Source organism: Monomorium pharaonis, chromosome 5 (assembly GCF_013373865.1).
Source record: "Monomorium pharaonis isolate MP-MQ-018 chromosome 5, ASM1337386v2, whole genome shotgun sequence".
Classification (NCBI taxonomy): Eukaryota; Metazoa; Arthropoda; class Insecta; order Hymenoptera; family Formicidae; genus Monomorium; species Monomorium pharaonis.
The window spans coordinates 5,535,853-5,555,850 of record NC_050471.1 but is presented as its reverse complement, the minus strand read 5'-3'; the positions used below and the strand labels follow the sequence as shown (position 1 = coordinate 5,555,850).

The 19,998-nt window shown below is 37.2% G+C and overlaps 1 protein-coding gene and 1 long non-coding RNA gene across 9 annotated transcripts in view; one reads left to right on the top strand and one right to left on the bottom strand.

Moving 5' to 3' along the window:
* Window positions 1-19,998, top strand: part of LOC105832542 — a 43,881-nt gene that overhangs the window by 3,415 nt on the left and 20,468 nt on the right. Inside the window, exons 1-2 of one of the 8 annotated variants that reach the window (XM_036286904.1) lie at window positions 13,982-14,154; window positions 15,049-16,064. The exons of 5 other annotated variants lie outside the window; for them this stretch is intronic. In XM_036286904.1, coding sequence (XP_036142797.1) covers window positions 15,481-16,064 — 584 coding nt within the window. In that variant the 5' untranslated portion in view covers window positions 13,982-14,154; window positions 15,049-15,480. Of the gene's footprint in view, window positions 1-13,981; window positions 14,155-15,048; window positions 16,065-19,998 lie in introns of those variants that run through there. 2 more of the 8 variants (XM_036286906.1, XM_036286905.1) reach the window with 2 other exon arrangements.
* On the bottom strand, window positions 1,714-13,812 carry LOC118645569. Its single transcript, XR_004963282.1, has 2 exons — window positions 13,727-13,812; window positions 1,714-9,990 (listed from the first exon to the last, which is right to left on the bottom strand). It is a non-coding gene; the product is annotated as an uncharacterized LOC118645569 (long non-coding RNA).

The window sequence follows — 19,998 nt, the reverse complement described above, 5'->3', positions numbered from 1 at the left end:
GATTGCAAGACTTTATGAGAAAAAAAAACATTTTAAATACCATTTGAAACATATTTTACATTAATATTATTTGTGCACTAAAAATACACTAAAATTGTGCCTAAAAATTTGGAGAAATTCGATTGTAGAGGCGGATTTTTAAAACTTTCGTATTTCTGAATAATCGTATCTATTGATTTCTTTTTTTTCCAAATATCGTAAGCATTTCGTATCTTTTTCGGTTATCGTTGATGCACAAGCGACACACGAATTTTGTTCTAACAGAAAATATTTTTGGAATGTAGCGAATATTACTCGTTTTTCTTGTAATCGCTGTTTGATGGTGGCCGAGATATTAGCGTTATCGGCTGATAAAAGCAGGATAAGTGGCGAACGCACTGGCGGACGCACTGGCGGACACACAAACGCAGGCTAATAACGTCGGGAATCGTAGTGTAGAAAGAGAAGGGGCGAAGACGTTGCGGAAAAAAAGGTCGGAGGGAGCGAAATATTGACCGTGGAACGATAAGTAAACGGTGGTGTCGATAACAGGATGACTATTTCTGCAACGCGTTCTCTCCTTCAACCTTCGCTTATCTACAGAGATAGTGTGCGCGTGTGTGCGTTTTATTTTTCCGTATTTGTATCATAAATATCTCACCCTTTTTCTATTCAACTCTAAACTGCATTAAATGATGAGAAATTTCGATTAACTTAACTATACACGTTTGACTCTTATAAAATTTACTAATTTTCTCTCGGAAGTTTTGAAGAATATTCGAAAGTATAAGGGCAGGAGCACATACTTCTGCATAACACAAAATGGATAATACATAAGAATTAAACAATCAGAGGTCTTCATTTCTATTCTGGGGAGGGAAATAGACGACTCTGATTGATTGATTCTCTTATGCGTCATGCACTATGCGTTATGCAAAGGTCTGTGTTCTAAGAGTTGTTACTATATTTTATTATTCGTCTGCGTTTCAAAACTTTAAATTAAAAAAATTTTCCGCATATCAACCGGGATTGTTTGAGATTCCAGACAATTTTCTACTTTTTCTGATTCTATCTCAAATTCGAACATGTACAAAGATAGTGTATTCTGTGACAAGAACATTAAGTCGGCCTTTTGTGCACGAGTGCGGGGAGTGGACGCACGAGCCGAAGGCGAGTACACTGAGAAAAAAGTTATTAATTTGACTAAATTTTTGTCCTTAATTAAATTTCTTTAATTCAGATATTTTTCTGTTTGACTTAAATACATAACATTCTTACATTTCAATTTAAAGATGTAGATTAATTTTGATCTCGGTGTAACTTACAATAAAAAAAATTTATTAATTTAACTGAACATATGAACATATTTAACTGAAATACATATTGAAATATTTGAACTAAAGAAATTTAATCAAGTTGAAAAATCAAGCCAAATTAATAAATTTTTTTAATTGTAAGTTACACCGAGATCAAAATCAATCTACATTCGTGGAAATAGATAAACAATGAAAAATAAATAATTGGTCTGCAGAGAGAAAATTAAGTTACACCGTTTAAATTTGAACTGTTGTAGAATTAACAAACTAAGAAGAAAATTAAATAATTCAATAACAATAATTCTCTTAAACAAGAAAAATACAATTCTTCTGCAACAGTTATATTTTTATCGGTACCATTGACTTGTTGTCCGCTGGAGAACATTTATTTTTGGACATCGTAAATCGTGACATGCGGTTTTTTTTTCTTAAAATATGCATATTTGTTGCATGCAGAAGATATCGTGCGAACAGACAGAAAAATAAATAATTTTGTCAGTTACCATAATCACAGTATCAATGCTTCGATGACACGAAGGTTAAACGACGACAATATGCTATTGATGATGTCAGGCATAAGGTCTCGCGCAGTACTGCGTTTGTGATGATTTTATCAAGACGCTATCAAATCTTACTATCTCGATCTTCGCTTGTACATATATTAGGCCTGTTCTTTGTTGCTGCACTGCTGCACTGGTGCAATTAGTTAGAATAAAACAAATATATTTTTTCTCATTTTAACTTATTTTATAGTACAGCAGTGCAACGACAAAGAACAGGCCTATAGAAAAAAAAGCATCGCGTTTAAATCAATGAAAAGCACTCGAACGTGCGCAAGAAAATTTCAGGGATTAAATTTATCTAATTTCCTCTATAGTTACATTTTTTGCTGTTAAATGTATCTACAACGATGGTTAAAAGTGATAAAAACATTTATTTTATGACTATGTTCGACTCACGATTGCGATTAATACCATCTTACTGTTTATTTTTCCACGTAGTTACTAACTATGGAAACCAACAATTCAGTAGTCTAGCACCGTGATGCATTACCTTCAATACAAATTTCTCCTTTTATGCCTTTGCATTCTTCATTCTTTATTATCATCGCTAAATAAATAGAAGGGGATAGAATTCTTTAGAAACATTCAAACATTTGTCATTGGTTCATTATCCTCTACTGTGTGAGTACCTCCTGACTTTGTTGCTTAAATATATATTTACAATTAAATAACGTGACGTTTTCTCTTTGGTACCTGCCGTGTTGCTATCGATAAAATTGTATTTTGCATTGCATCGCTCTTTATCATTTCACATATAAATATTTTATAAGCTAATCTGCAATAGTTCATTGATCGAATATTTCAAAAACTTCAAAAAGTTATTTATTATAGAAAGAAGACATTTTATCTAAGTACGTAAAGTCCGTTCTTTTGATATAAAAACTGTCTTTTTTTTTTTACTTTCTTCCTGCTTTTCCTTTTTCTTATCTATTAAAATGTTCCACAGAGTTTTTACACGGTTAATATAATATTTTATCAGCTTCGTAACTGTTATCCAAGATAGTTTCTGGAAGAGCTACCATATCGGAGACGCGATTTATTTTTCGATCGATGGATCGACGTGCGACAAGCGTTTTTCCGAACTGCCTCTCGAAGTAGCCGCGTAGTAGCCACGACGCGGTATAATTATAATCGACCAATACATATGCGCGCGCGTGTTTCACGGGAAGGCTATCCAGTTTCCATGGTCCCAGGCCAAGGCTGGTCTCACCCCGTGACAGCGGCGGCGGCGGCGGCGGCGGCGGCAGCAACAGCAGCAGCAGCAGCAGCAGCAGCCGTCGCTGCCGCCGGATGAAAGTAGAGCGACGACGCAAGAGGGGTTAATCCCCACGAACGGTACCATAGAAACGGTACCGCTGTAGGGTCGTTACGTGCAGTCATCGTCGAAGACCAACCACTCCGGCTGGAAGGGCTCGATCCATCCGTCGTCTCGACTATCCCGGTTTCACGGGACCGCACCTCCGATTCTCTGCGCTCGTTTAATATTTTTTCCCCGACTCGCGTTCCTCAAGCATCTTGCTCTTCGTCGGCGCGTGATTTTATTAATTTTACCTATGTTTGAGAGAGCTCGATTCGATCTTGGTTTATTAACGGACCCAGAATGCACGTGTAAGAAAAAGTAGAAGATTCCACAATCGAATCCAATGACTCAGCAATGTACCTATTTGGATTTCAGCGTGTCCCAATGGAAAGAGGTTCTTGACGCGAACCACATATCTTTTAAGCATAACGATTTCCACTGATCACTGTCCACTAACGGGGGCATTATCTTGGCAAATGACCTTAGACATTATATATTTAACCTTGAAGTCAGAAATATTTCATGTTAGAACCTTCGAAGGTAAGACCTCGAAGAAATAGAAAATTCTTTTGTTCGCCGGTCTGTTGGGCGAAGGCCGAGACCGCACCAGATGTCAGGTTGAGAACTCGGCGCGCGCGCGCCCGTGTACCGCGTGTTTTGTGTGCGTGCATCAGCTTTCACATGGACATCGCACGCGCACGAAAACACGCCGCCTGCCTCTCTTTGTGTTGCTCTATATTCACAAGGGTATTCCAGTTGGTACCAAAATGGCGGATATCTTTATCTAGAACCTGTAGACTTCTTAAGTCTCGCTTTCTCTTGCTGCGGGAAAAACGCTTCGGTGCCTTTGTGATTGCATCGACCTCCTTGCCGAAAGAGGTGTTTTTTTTACGCAAATTTAGATCGAATTTAGATCGTATTAAGAAAGTTGAAGAGATTCGATGTATTCGTTCGGAATTGTACATCTTTGAATCGGGTATTATTGAAATATTGCCCAGGTGAGAATGTTGGAAACATTGAGGTATTATGAAGGTATTATTTGTGCAACTAGGACGATGAATCTGCTAATTGCTCGTAAATTGCGGGATATGGACGCGTGAGACGAAGACGAGTGTGTCCCCCCGCACTCTTATGGACAATAGCCAATTCGCACATGTTGCACACAATATTTTTTGCTACCTGTGTGTCGAAATATTGGTCCTTTTGTGTGAAATAACATGCGAGAAGAGGAGCATTGGTAACGAAAAGTATTTGTTGAACACCTTTTTACTTTTTTTAAGATCATAAATTAATGCCTGCAGACATGTGCTAAAAGAAAAAAAATTCTAGGTAGAGTATTATTTTTCCAAAGTACACGATTCAGTTATGCATTGCCCGAAAAAGTGCCAAAAAATTTTTTAAGCAAAAATTCTCTTTTATAAGGACAATGCTTAAAAAATAAATGTAAAGCATTCAATGTCTGTTTATATTTGAACGAGTTGAAATTGGAGAACAGTGAAAAATCTTAAAAATATTCTATAACAAATTTTCTTCGATTACATGTTTGAAACGTTTTTATTGTTGAGCGATGGGACTCATAGGCGTGGCCTTCAAAGAATTAAAAAAAAAATAGTTGCGTGCGAAACTGACGTATTTTGTGAGAATTTAACATTAAGAAATACTATTCTATTTTTGATGGTTTTGTAACTCTCGAATTGGACAAATCCTGTCACCCCTTCTCCCTTCCAATAAAGTAAGAAAATTGACTTTAAAAATAATCTAAACTTGTAAGAATTTTCTTATTTCCTTTTATCAGATATTAGATCTGTTTAGGATTCTTCGGATTATCGTTGTCGAGTTACGAAACGTCGTAAATTCCAATCACGATTAATCGCTCGGAGATCCAGAGGCCGCTACGCAGCGTGTCTTCTTCGTCTTTCGAATCCTTGATATTATCCTGGTAACGCCCGAGAATGACGTCATTTCGGCGTGTGTGATCCAAAGGCGGCTTGGTAACGTCCGTTACCAGCATCGCGCACTGCCAAAGCCGCCATCACCATCACCAACATCGCCACCCACCGTCACGACCAGCATCGCCGCCACCCTCGGATCAAGCCACCCTCCGGTCTCTTCTCTATCTCTCTCTCGTTCGTCCCCCCCCTCCGGCGATCCCCTTCGCAATTTCGTCGCCCTCTGAACGGACTCTGACCCCTCTCGCGCCGCCGCAGCCGCCGCGACCGTCGCTATAACGAGAGTCGGATAGAGCAGGTTCCCGAAGCGAAGCGAAGCCTATGGTGAACGCGTATAAAATGCTAGATTTCCTTGACCTTCTCCTTCGCTCTTCGACGCACTGATTGTTTCACGCATCGTTGTGCCGACAATGAACAAAATTTTATTAATTGATTGTCTTCTTAAAATTTAAAATAAGAGCAAAAATTAATATTAATTTTTGGGGAAAGGAGGATCTTAAAGGTGCTTTTGAGCATCGATATTTAGTTAATAAATGTGTTTCAAGACTGACAAAATTGTCAGTACGCGATTAATATAAGTTAAGAATATTAAATTAATAGAAAAATTATATTCAGTATCAAGATTCGCTGCAGACCGAAATAGGCAATCTTAACTTTATGTTTAAGACATTTATTGGTCCAATAATTAACTTATTATTATTGTCAATATTAATTATCTAAAAAAGTTAATGATACTATTACGAGGGTCTGCTTATCATTAGAATTCTTACTGCATTAAATATTTATTAGTAAAATTAAACGCACGTCAGGAAATTCCGAGTCAAGATCGAGGGTTGGCTCGGGTTGGTTGGAAGATTTAGATCAATATCATCGTTTGCATAATTTCTTGTATTAGAACTTCGTAGTATTGGTGCATTTCATGCATTTACGAAGCAGGAAGACATACACGAAGTCTATTACTCGTCAAACTCGAATATGAAACCAGATTCTCTTCTTAGTGGTTCCCAGTCTAAATTGATTTCATTAGGAATCCAATAGAATATTCGCGGATTTTTCGAACGGCATTTTATTATAGGGACCAAGCAACACAAGAGAATGTTGATTCTTGTGGTACCTATGTAAACACCTAGATGCAAAAACAGCTGCTATCTTTATATGAATATCACGTTTCTTCACGCACATTTAAATCAATTTCGAGTCATTGCTGACATTTTAATTTAATGTTATAATTTATTAGCTGTATTTTCAACGATATAGACCCTACCAATTATAATTAAAAGAAAATTTGTATTCTAATATAGAAATACATCAGCGTCGAATTGTTTGTTTTCTTATTTGAAAATGATCGGAGATATCTTCGAGACTATGATATATATTTAATTGTGATAGTAATACAAAGAACTACACAAAACGCGAGCCAGTGTTTGCCGCTAATATTGGGGATCTCAGAGACCATTATGTGTTTCATTCTGTGTATCACCGGATAGGTAATCCAGAACTAAGATTTCGAGAGCACATATTGGTTGATATACTTACTAAGTCGTAATCAGTGGATATTCACTGATTTGCAGTGGCATGCTTATAACTATGATGATAATCGGTGAATATTCACTGTCTTTATGTGATGATTATAAGTATTTTCACTGATTTTATCGAGTTTTCTACTGATTGTAATTTAGAAGGTACGAACTATCTGCAAAGAACCTATATTTTTATATCGTTTGAATAGACTCAAATCGCCAAGTGAATTTTTTGTCCATCAGCGATTTGCGAGCAACAGGTCGAAGAAGCTAACGTCGACGTCGCGTCGTGTCGTCACGATGTGGACGGAGAAAGAGAGTTTAATTTAAAACCAGTTCGAAAGAACCGAACAGATTTGTGACCTGTTCGACCTGAATCGTGAATGAACGATCCCTAGATCGGTCAGATCGTAGAAGCTTCCAGAGCTTGGAAGATGCCGTTCGATGTCTTCCCTGGAGACTCGAGCGCGCGACTTGGCAGGTTTGGCAGGCAGACAGAGTGGGCGCAGGCAAAGAGAGAGAGTGGCTTGGACTTTGGTCGGGGTGGTGGGTATTGATCCCGGCGAAGCGGTAGCTGCGGGGTGACCCCACCTCAAGGATGAAGGGTGTTTCCCCTCTCCGCTCTCGACCGCGCGGGCTTCGCCCTTTCTCTTTTTATCACCCTTTCTCTCTCGTACTCTTTCGCCGACGATAAGAGGAAGACCAGGCGAGAAGAGAAAGAGAAGTAGAGACCAGAGGAACCACGTGAGTGATGTGCTCTCTCTCCTCTCTCTCTCTCTCTCTTTCTCGAAGGGTGAACCACCTAGCGCATCCATGTGTACCAAAGATATCATCAAAAGGTATTCTTCTCTTTGTTTGTAATGAGCAGTTCGAAAAGATCTTCGAAGAAATGATATCTTGAGAAAGAATCTCTTGAAAATTTTTGTACCGATTTTTTGAAAGACTAAAGGGAGTGTCTGAGTAGCTAAGATTTAGGTCTTTTATATCTACCTTCCACTTCTTACAATAAATTAAATATTTTAGAAGCACTTTGCAAAATTAGTTCTTTTATAATATTTAATTTATTAAAGAAATGAAAATCACTCTTTTATAAATACTATAGACGATATAAAACATTTTTTTCTAATTTGATATGAACATTAGGAACATTGGAATGTTTTTTTATTCACCATACTATTATGACTAAGGCTAGTATTCATAGTCGAATCTTATATTTAAGATCATCTTAAGTATCTTAAGATGTCATCAACTAATCACAGAGCACCGTATTAGCATCTTAAGACATTACTTGAGACGATCTTAAAATAAGACTCGACTATGAATATACTGGCCTAAGTCTCAGATTTTCTAGACTTACAAGTGCGTGCAAAGCTAATTGTTATTTATTATATGTAAATATTAAACGAATTTTCTATACATTTTCTGTTCTTGAAAGATTAATGTATCTGGAGAGTGTTGGTGATTCTAAGTATTCAGTGAACAATCTTCTTAAAGTCATTCAGGATGCTTTTTCTATTTTCAATTAATTCGTATATTCTTGGCCGAGTAATCGAGGAAAAAAATATTATTTTAATAGATACAAATATTTGATTATTCTGCTGCTTGAATAGATCAAGATACTTGACTATTTTGCTATTTTATCTGCAAATAAACCTTCGAAAATAAAATTATGGCAAAAGTAGAAGTTCTTAAGAAAGAATAATTTTTTCATTAAAGAGGAAGAGAGCATTTTGTATCTATAGATGTTGGGATTTCAAAAGTCAACATTCTTTACGCATAAGTCGCATTGACAGTTCTTGTACCTTTTCTTAAGTATTATATTTCTAGACAAGAAATTTACTAACGTTCTGTGTTTTATTATTTGAAATGTGATAATGCAAGTAAATAGAAAAATGCTTTATAATGTCAGACAATTTTTACGAGATTTTTACCTTTTTTAAGTCAGATCTTGTACATAAAAGGGGAGAAACAAAAAATGAAAAAAATATAAAGAAAAGATTAATTGTATATATATTTCTATAGAAAAGCGGTTTTGAATAACATAATGTTCAGAACATAAGACGTTATAAAGATTTCATTAAAATAATATAAAGATATCTTGAGTTACCATATTTAAAAGGTATAGTGACATTTTTAAGACGTTTTATATCTTAATATTGGACATGTGAGTTTGGCTCAAGATGTCTTTTACAAAATATTATGCGCTCATGACAAGAAAGAATTTCTATCTCTCACTCGCCCACTTTCAAGTCAGTCGTCCTTGCAAAATTGTGCTGATATGATGCAATAAAGATGGCGTCGATGCAGTCGCAGCTGCATATTTTCGCCGCAGATGCGCAAAGTGTTGTCGAAGATTCGACATTAAAAATATGAGAGTAATTTTTCGCGCGATAAAAACGTGACATCGCGCGCATTTAAAGTTAAAATACGTATCGATGTAAATTAGGAGAGAACATTATAGACAATCGCGCGACATGGTGCGCAATACTTTAATTCCTGCTCGATCGTTACAGCTAATCTCCTTACACGTGAAACTATCATGTGAGCATCGCGGAAAGGATGAGAGGAGGATGTATCGCGTTGGTCGACGCTTCGACCCACGGTCGATCCTTTTACTCCCCCTCGACGAGAGAGCGTGTCTCGTCTCTCGTCTCTCTTTCTCTTTCTCTCTCCCTTTGCTTCGCCTTTCTCGTTGCTATCTGGGCGTGATGTCAACAAACGCGGTCTCAGAAACGTATGATGCTCTTACTTTTCTCTTGCCTCAGTAAACTCATTGGAAAAAAGTAATTAGATCTCGCAATCTATTGAAAATGCGACGTAGAGAGCGTTCTCCAACTGTAACTTGCAAAAGTAGACTGTGAATTACAGTTTAAAATCAATATTAATTTGAAGTCCAACTCCGTTTGCATCATGTCTCATTCTGCTGATTGTTTGAATTTGCCGATCAATAACGTGTAAATCGTAGGCGAGGTGATTCACTCGCGTACGTGAAGGATTGCTTGAGGAAAGTGATGCGCAAGAGACAAAATTTTCTCCTCGATATATTCTCGATACCTTCCGGTCCGTCTGATGGCTGCTCGTCCGCCTGCCTGCCTGCCTGCTAGCCATGCAAGGTATCGTTTTCCGCGGAGACTGAAACTCTTCTTCGACCTGCCCCACTTCATCCTTGTTCGTCGCAGCTGCGCATCATCCATCGTCGTTCTCCAGGCGCGTCTGGTGGTCACGGAGCCCACGACGTTGTTTCCCTCCTGCGCCAGCTGTGCGCCCCGGCGGCGGTGGCGGCGGCGGTGGCGGCGGCAGCGGCGGTGGCAGCAACGGTGGTGGTAGCAGCGGCGAGCCGAACAGTCACGTATACCAGAGAGCCTACGGGAGAAGGATAGTACTCTGGGTGTCGACTATCAGAGAGCGAGAGAGAGAGAGAGAAAGAGAGATGCGTGAGCAAATCGAGCTCCCTTCTCTCTCTATCTCTCTCCCTCCCCTTTCCATTTCTGTCTTTGGCCGCATACTACGGAGGAAAGGGCCATGGAGGAACCTATGAGAACAAGGCGGAGACCTCTGGATATTTGCGGAACCGGGAGTTCCGAAGGAACTCTCACGACGTTGATTTGGTCCGTCGGTATTCCCAACAAGCCAAATGACTGAAATTATTCGGATAACGGATACAGCATCGTCTATAGATATGAGGAAAGCCTCGAGTCTTATCTAGATTTGACGTCAATCTTGTTAGATAAAGAGTATTTAAGTTTCAATATGTTACGAAATTAAATCAGGAAGTTCCGATTAATAAACTACAAACATATACGTCTTTATCATATAAATTGTAATAATGTAATTTAATTTTTGCAGAGCAGCATCTGCTTCTTGAGAGGGGGGGGGGGATAATTTTTCCTGAAAAAGCTGAAGTTCCTTAAGCAGTTTTGAATAAATCATTCATGAGCTTATAATACGGATTATGTCCGAGAGAAATGTCACGATTAAAGTGCTCCTTGAAAAATCTTCGCAGCAAGAGCTCCTGAAGCTCGTGTCGGGAGTAAATGCACGACCGAGTGAAGGGACTCGTGGCGCGATGAGAAGCGAGAGGCAAAACTGCCGGAAATTGGTCTGTCCTTATTCAAGCATCGCTTGAAGTGGTGAAACCGCTGGTGAACCACAGTGAAGTCAGGCAAGTCTCCTCTGTACGCGACCGCTCTTCTTCGTCTTTTCGACAACTTCTTCCCTTCGTTCGCGATCGGGAGACCCACGCGAACAATCAAGAGTAGGGAGATAGAAGAAGAAGAAAGAGGATGAGCCGCACAAAAACGTTCTTGATGTAGCCTCCGTAGACTCCTGCAAATCTTTTCTCGAGATTGCACGAGAAGCCGTGGTACCAATACGTTTCCGAAAAAATAAGCATTGAGAGAATGGATGTTTATTTTATATATATAATTAATAAATAATATTCCCAGTTATGATTTTGATAGATACCCAGAGATAGATAGCACAGAGAGTTCAAAAAGAACTCAATTATATGTCACCAATTATGAATTCTTTTTGAGATGTAAAAAGAATTATTTTTCTCAAAAAGAATTCATAATTGGTGATATATAATTAAGTTCTTTTGAACTCTCTGTGCTATCTGGGTACTTTTCTGAGAAATTGTAATTAAATATTTTTCACACATATATATATATATATATAAAACAGTCATTGTTTATTAATATTTTTTATCGTTATTTAAACGATAAAATGTAATAAAATTTTAGTAATTGGTTTCGAACAATTTCTTTCAAAAAACTATTTTTGACTGATTATGAGATATCTTTTTTTTCTAGCAAAAATTTAAAGTTTGTAGTATATTTAACGCATTAGTGCTTACTCACCAGGCAGAATAAGTATGTATCACTCGCTGTCAATCGCGACATCAGCTGATTGTATTTACATAGAGCACGCATACGATAAGATATGTAGTTTTTGTCTACTTTTTGTATACAATCTCTAATAATCTATTTTCTCTTATGAATAAAAAAATTAAGCTTTGGATAAAGTTTTGTAAAAGAAAAAATCCCAGAATTTAGTCAGTAATAAATTTTTTTTAAGGATAAGAGATTGTTCTGAAACTTTGTATAACTTCGCAGAACTTTAACAGATCGCATTTTTTCACACAAGTTGTAACAAGGAATTCATTATAACTCTTTAACACATTAATCTACTATAAAGATGAAAAATTAATCTTGTAAAAAGGAAAATGGGGAAACGCGTATTCTTTTAAACAATTATCAATTTCACGAGATATTAATTTGTCCGATGAAACAGATTTTATGTTATCGTGATTATTCCGGATTGTCGATAGAGTTTTAAGTATAATTAAATTTTTCTTCTTTTCTGTGCTGTACAAAATATTTGCTATCATGATCGATGACAATGGCAGAAATGATTCGCGGTTTATGCGCGTAATAGGATTCCATGCAAATAGCGAGAATCAATGTTCTCAGCGGGTCACTCTGGCGGCGAGAGATTTTAACGCTATCGAAATAGGTTCAGGAGTTCGTTCTCCAATATCTTCTGAATTATTAAATCCCATGTAATTTTGAATAACATAAGACAAAGTTATCAACAAATAATAAAAATTTAAATTTAACTATATTAAAGTATTATTATAGTGATAAAGTGTATGATGATTCAAACGTAAAATTTATACGTATTTGTAAAGTCATAAAGTTTTTGAAAATTATTCCAAAGTTTAATTTAATTAAAATGAATAGACATTCCTATTTTTATGTTTTTGGAAACCAGAATGATAAACGATGTCACATTGTAAGTGAATCGAAGACGTTCCTTTTGATATGCCAGACATGAAATCTCGATACATTATTTATCGAGTGTGCGACGATTAAATAGTCTTTGGTTACGGTATCGGCAAGAACCTCTTCATTTCTCTCCCGTCCCCTCTCTTTCTCTTTCTCTCTCTTTCTCTCTCGCAGCACCATCGTACTCGTATTACGAATAATCGTCGAGAGTGCACAACTAAAGGAACGACGTGTAATTCAACACGCCCCGCGAGGGAGGACTTGAGGTCACTCAGACGAATCGAGCAACATGCAACAAGAAAATATTGTGCTACGAAAAGGAAAAAAAGGAGATGACTGCTTTAAACATTTTCTGACATCTCTATTGAGAACAATTAGATGTATTATGTGCAAAAATTGTAAGCAATAATTATACAAGATTATAAGGATAATTTGAAATAATTAAAAGTTAAAATAGAAGAGAAGAAAAAAATATATATAATAGAATTGAAAAAATAAAAATAAAATCCGCTATAAATTAAGAAATTATAAAGAACGAATAATACTTTTTAATTCTCAATAACAATGAGTTCCAATAAAATATAATATAAGTTATTGAAAAAGCTGAAATAACGTATATAAATTGTTTAAGTGATAAAACAATTGTTCTCAAACTTTGATAATGGAGATATTTCTCTGGATAACAGTATACTGTTACAGGCAAGATAAAAAAATGCAATATGAAAAAAAGGAAAGAAAACATTTAGTAATGATGTATACTACAAAGAGTAGATACAGTGGGGCTTAGTCGTTAGTATGCTTAAAAATAGAAATCTTGGTTTGATTTTTGTACCATTTTGAAACTTATAGAAAAATATTTGTTATCATTATTTTGGATAACATCAAAATGAAAAATTAAAAGAAAAAAACAAAAGTAAAAAAAGATAAAGGCTATAAGGACAAAGCAAATATAAGCAATACATACGTAGACCATTTACACATGCTTGAGAGTTTTATTCTCTACGCAGGCACTACAAATTAAGTACGCAAATGTTGAAAACAATGTGTAAGCAAGCGCGCAAGAAGATGGTCGTTAGCGAAGAAGGAGAGCCTACAAAGAGGAAAACCCAACTTTAAAATGAAAACTGTAAAAGATACATAGGAATATGAGCGGAGAGAGAGTGAAAGCCAGGACGGCGATAGCGGTTGATCGCGCCGGATAAGCGCGGAAGACCGTGCAACGGCGCGCTATGAGGGGTGGCGAACCCCCTGAAGGACCCTCGGTCGTACATGGTAGCGGCCCCATGACCTCCCGCCACCTCTTCCCCGTGTACCTCTCACCGACGTCCCCCTCGCCGAGGGCCTTCGCGCGCGCGGCAGTTTCTTGCAACCTGGGGTTGCGCGGCCCCCTCCACAACGTCCTCGTCATCCCTGCCCGCGACGGCAGCGGTGGAGCGGATTGGTTCACCGCCTGGGTGCCTCACGCAGGCACGGATACACGCAGCTGCCAGTAGCTATGCCTGCCACCTCTTGCTATAGACTGATCAGAGGAAGAGGCCAGTGCTCGGAGGAATTGCGTCGCGAGCGCGGGTAAATTCGTCGCTGTCGCCGTCGCTGTCGTCGTGCCGTGTCGTGTCGTGTCATGTCACGTCGCGTCGCGCTTTATCATTTCACATGATTCCAACTACCCCTCGCTTCCTTCATTTTCGTCTTCCTAATATATATACGCGCTCACTTCCGGCGCCAACGTCCGTCGCAAGAAGTGAGTATCTCGTACTCTTTCTCTCTTGTTCCGTCTGTCAGTCTCGTACCATCCTCCTCTTTGGTCACGTTCTCCACACGCGACGTCTCTTTCACCGGGTCCCCTCGCGTGGTGATCAGTGGTGATCAACGCGCCGGCCGGCTCGTCCAATGTCGCCATCTTGGGGAACGCCTCGAAAACTGATGTTAGCCTATGAGGCGACATCTCTCGAGGACGCTGGACACTTCTCTAATTCTTTTTTTTCTGCATCTGTTATCTCATTCCAACATGCGTGCTGCGATTCACCTCTCGCTTGTCGTCTTCTCACCATTTTCTTCCGATTCGCTACCATTCGTGACCAATAACATAGTGCTGCAGGGGAGGAGCGGAAGCACTCCTCCATCTCGGCAAGAGCATCAATTTAGCAGCAATTTTTTATTTAAAATATTTTCTCATTATACAAACAAAAATTTAGACTCGGAGATTTGTTTTGTAATTGAAAATAAAAAGCCACAAATTACCCCGACTGCTCGAAAGACAAAAGGAACAAATTAAAAAATATGAAATGATAAACTGTTGCAGTTTTTTTGATAATAAGTTCAGTTGGTAATGCGGAAAGTTTTTTGTTTGTAATAGACATACATAAATGCATTTTTAATAAATTGAAGCTTTCTCTAATTAGTTTATTGGTTGGGGTGGTTACTACATCAGTGGTATAATAAATTATTAAGGCACTAAGGTTCGAAGAGAGGAGAAAACCGTCTCAACCATTTTTCCTACTACGTTACTACTTATGTCGTAAATTTTCAATTGGAATCCATCATGTCATCAATGTCTTCTCAGTCTTTTCCTTTATTTTACTGTAACTGCAGTTTACTTTCTTCGAGATGAATTTCTCCATTTTACTACGACTAGGTATCTCCCCCACTAGTTTTCGATTATCGCGCGCCCTTCGGGCCCCTTCGGCGTGTAACACGAATGATTGGCTCGGAGGCGATGCTTCCGTTCAGCAGCTCTGCTACATATCCAAATGATCTCTCGATTCAGTCGGACCACGGCCTTCATCACGAGCATATCGAGGAGGAAGCATCGCAAGGACGGACGGAGTTGGTAGCGGTCATTCAACCGTTGTCAGTTAGCCTCGCGTGAATCTCGGGGGATTGAATCTCGTCCATTGCCGGCTCGGTCATCATCACGTTCTCGCTCGCTCGCTCGCGACTGTGCATTCACGTGTGCGCGCGCGCGGATGCGTGGTACAACGTCAGCTTCAATCGTCGTTTTCTTCCTGCGCCTCTTATATAGACCGTTTCCAACGACGACGAGGGGGAGACCACGTCGCCGTTCAAGATGCCGCAATGCGCGGTAGCCACGTGCCGCAACAGCCATCGCCGAACTCGCAGGCAGGCCGTGCGTTATCATCGTTTTCCGCACAATCCCGAGCTGCGTAAGCGATGGGTGACCGCATGCGGCCGCGAGTCCTTAACAAATGGAGAACCGCCGTTTAACATCAACACTGCACGGATCTGCTCTCGGCACTTTCTGGAGGAGTTCTACGAGGACGAGAGCAGAGAGCAGATCATGCAGGGCAATCAGAAGAGGAACCGACTGCGCTCTGGTGCGGTACCTACTATAGACGTGCCGATACCCGTGCAGCCTTGCTTCAAATTGCTTCGCGAGACAGAAAAGAAGCGATCCGGGACACGTGTTAAAGCGTCTAATGGCGCCAATATGGCGGTTTCCGATAAACCCGACGCTCAACGGAGCTGTAAAAGAGCCTGTGAAGACGAAAATGGCGGCGAAGATACCAAAACAGTTTTACCTATTGTTAACGAACGTGCTGAACGGAACGTGTTGAACCAGAGAAAATATTTGAAATTGGATCAAGAAGGCTTCCTAATGGCAATTGGTCTTATTCCCGTCGAGAGTGTATGGTGAGTCATTATTATAACGTCTGCCATTATGAAACAAGCACCGCAATCTTGGTTCCCGTAATATATTTATAAAAAATGAGCTTAAGAAAATTTGATGTAAAAAAATACAGCGCTGTTATATTAATATTCAATATTATATTTTAATTAATTATTGAAGTATTTTATTATTTCAAATTATAGATTTTATCGTTAAGAATCTTTTTTAGTACAAAATTGATCTATATAATTTGTTACAATTTTTACAGATAACACTACATTTAATTTAAAAAGTCTGTGATTTTTGCTATAGTGATAATTGAGCGTAGGTTCTCTGTCCAATTATGATATTTTTAATAATAAATTATTAATTATTAATAAATACGTGAATATGTGAATAATACAAGAAATAAGAGAAATGCCGTTTTTCGAGTCGCAGGACTTAATAGTTAATAATAATTTTTATGAATTTTTACTATTTCTAGAGCTCATGCGCAATTTTCGTTGGTCTTGAAACACAAACCTTACATGAAATCGGAATATGTAATATTATCACAGAGAAAATACATATAAAAACATAGGGAGAAATTTTATTTGTGTACTAGATTTTGCTATAATCGTTGTAGGTCTCTTCTCAATTTTAATTGTAAATAAATTATAATTTTTGAAAAAAAATGGACAAGAGAAACTAAATAATACGATCAATTATATGTTGTATGGTTTAGCAATTCTTGAATTTGATCAGCCGAATTAATTGAGTGGTGAGATTCATAGTCTGCTATACTTGGTGGCAAATTATAAGACAGCTCGTATAATATCCGATTCTTATAATCTGATTCTTAATAATAATTTTTTCCCACATTAGATAAGACTCATTGCATACCTACTGTCTCCTAGCTCCTCGTTACAGCCATATTGATATTGTGACGTCAGAGGCGAGAAATGACACGTTGGCAATTAAATTTGTGCATTTGTGCTATATCGTTATTCACTGTATTCTGTGAAGTTTTGCTGTAACTCTTAATGAGAGTTTGGTATCGTTATATTATATCGCGCACCTATCATATATAATATGTGCGCAACGATAATATAACAATATCGACAGTGTCGTTAAGAGTTACAGAATAGGGCATCTGGTGCTGTAACTTGTGACGTACTTATGAAATCCTCAAAATATACGAATGCTAACTATAGTAACTATTATACACGTAAGAGGAAGATTTCCTCTCTTTATGACAGGCAAAAATCGACCTGGTATCACATTTATTTTACGGTTGTGTATTACTTATCAAGAGAAAAAAAGTGAAAATATCATTTGCCATATTTTAAAACTGTATTAAAGTGATCTTATGTGTTATTTTATCCAAACTTATTTTTATTTGCAAACGGTAGCTTATCTCGCTATTTTTTTTAAATTCTTTTGTTCTCACGAGATGAGCGCATATCTTACGTCAAAAATTATGCATGCGGAAGAAGATATTAAGCCACTGTACGAAACATCCGAATTCGCTTAATTTGACAATTTCTTGGCATAAGGTAGATGTGCGCGCACATCATTAAAACGCATGCACGTGGCCAGCGAGAAGATTCTTTATTACATTTTTTTTATTTCTGTTTTCCAAGAGACGGAGTTTATTTATAGCTTATTTATCTATTTGTAGCTTGACTTTTTTTATTTTTAATTGTTTATGCCACAATAAAGTAATATTTTTTAAACTCAATATGTCATAAGAAGTGATAAAATTACAGGTGTTGAATTTTTCGCTCAGAAGCGGACAAAAGTATTCGAATAAAAATATCGCTGCCCTTTTCTTTTTGGAGAACAATGAGTTTCTCCGCTTTTCATTAGGAGTAAAGGAGAGTAAAGGTAAATAGTTTCCAACAAAAAGTATTTGTGTGCACAAGAAAAAAAAGTCTTTTCGAAGCACGACGAGGTGCTGCGAAGGACCAACCAATATATGTAATGGTTATTGTGCACCCATAGATTTCCAATATTCAATCCACAGATTCTTACACTTTTAAAATCGTGTACGCATTACGAAATGTTAAACTTTTCTTTGTAACATTATAACGGTACGAACTTAAAAGTGTGCACAAGATATCGACATAATAGATATTTTGCACCTACATTTTTCCCTGTATTGTGGACCGATACGAATGTACACTGATAGAAAAGGATGCTTGATTCAAATATTTATTTGAATAGTACTAATAACATACTTTATAAAAAATCAATAATTATTCAAAACAAGTAATACTTCTTATAATTTAGAAAATATTAATTGTTTAAAATAAATATTATGAATTTTAAAAAAAATACATTATGAGTATTATTCAAATAAATATGTATTTGAATCAAGTATCTTTTTCTGTCAGCGTAGGCGCGTGGATTCACTCGTCCACGTGGCTATCGGTGCAATCGCCGGAACCATCGAGCTTGTGATCCTCGTGTGCACTTGCAATGACCAAACACACCGAGATTGCACCGAGGATTTTAATTCATTATTTTACATGTACTCATTTAATCGCGCAAACCATCATGAACGATGCAAAAATTATAGGAATGTGAAAAGTACCATCTTGTATAACATAATACATGAAACATAAAAATAAGTGTATTAATATAAAATATATAAGTAATATAATCTTAGCATTGATACAACAATTTCGTTATTTAGTCGCTAAAACGTTGCGTTTGCTTAATAATACTTAATAATAAAGCAGTTTAAACTTGGCATCTTTTCAATAACATTTTGAAATGATCTTCGATTAATGTAGTTCACTTCTGTTACTATAATTTGTTGCACATAAATTACACGATACATTTAGCCTTAGTCTCGAATCTAAGAGATTGTTACGTTGTACGTTATCGATATCGAAGAAAACATTATCGCTTGTGCCACATTCTAAAATAATAGCATACCCAATACGCATACAGTTATATACAAAGAGCGACGCAAACGGCAATCCGATATTGAACATGTGGTCAAGAGAAATTCATTTGTCAATGCCTAAAATATAAACATCGATACTTTACTGAATTACAGAAATAAAAATAACAGCATTCTTCAAAACAATTATTATTAAATATAATAAATAGTAAATTAATTATGCATATTTACAATAAAGAGATATTATCAGAAACCAGGGGGTTAAAAGTTCTTCGATCATATTTGCGAGAAAATGAATTAAGTACTTGTTTCAGTTATTTTGTATAGTAAAGACTGTTTAATACTAAAAACTTTTTTAAGAAATCTTCTCCAAACAAATGAACTTTGATTGAAACACGTAACTGTGTCTGAAACTTGCAGGTACGAATATTCACTGATGAATATGTAATAAATAAATTACACAAGTATTTTTTCTATAAACCAGATCTTTTCTCACAAATTTTTTCGTCTAGTCTGGTTACGATACTCAATTTTATCCATTTTAAAGGATACAGACAACACTCCTACTGTATAAAACAAACTACTTAATTAGAATAACTTACAGTTTCACATGGATGACAGTTGTACTAACGTAGGAAAAAAATCTTGCCATCTTGCAGATAATGTTGCCATTTATAGTCGCGACCGAGATCTTTTCTGATCACTCTCGTATCTAAAAATTTGACCAGATACAAATCTACAGATAATTATGTTGGACTATCATAATAATTATATAGGATATCCAAATATTTCCTAGAAACTATTTGCAGCATTATCTTTATTCTAGGCTCTTACATAATTATTTTGGTGGTTCAATAAAATTATTTTCAGATTTGTATCTGTGGTTAAATTTTTAGATACTTCAACAAAATTTTTTTTAATGTATAAGGGAATTAAGGGCTATTAAGTGAGAAGAGAAAAAAATCTTTGATGCACCAGAGATCTCTACCAGATATTTTACCGTCGACAATTTGACCTACGCGTAACCTCGGAATCGACCGTCCTCCTTTCGTCATTCCATTTCTCGT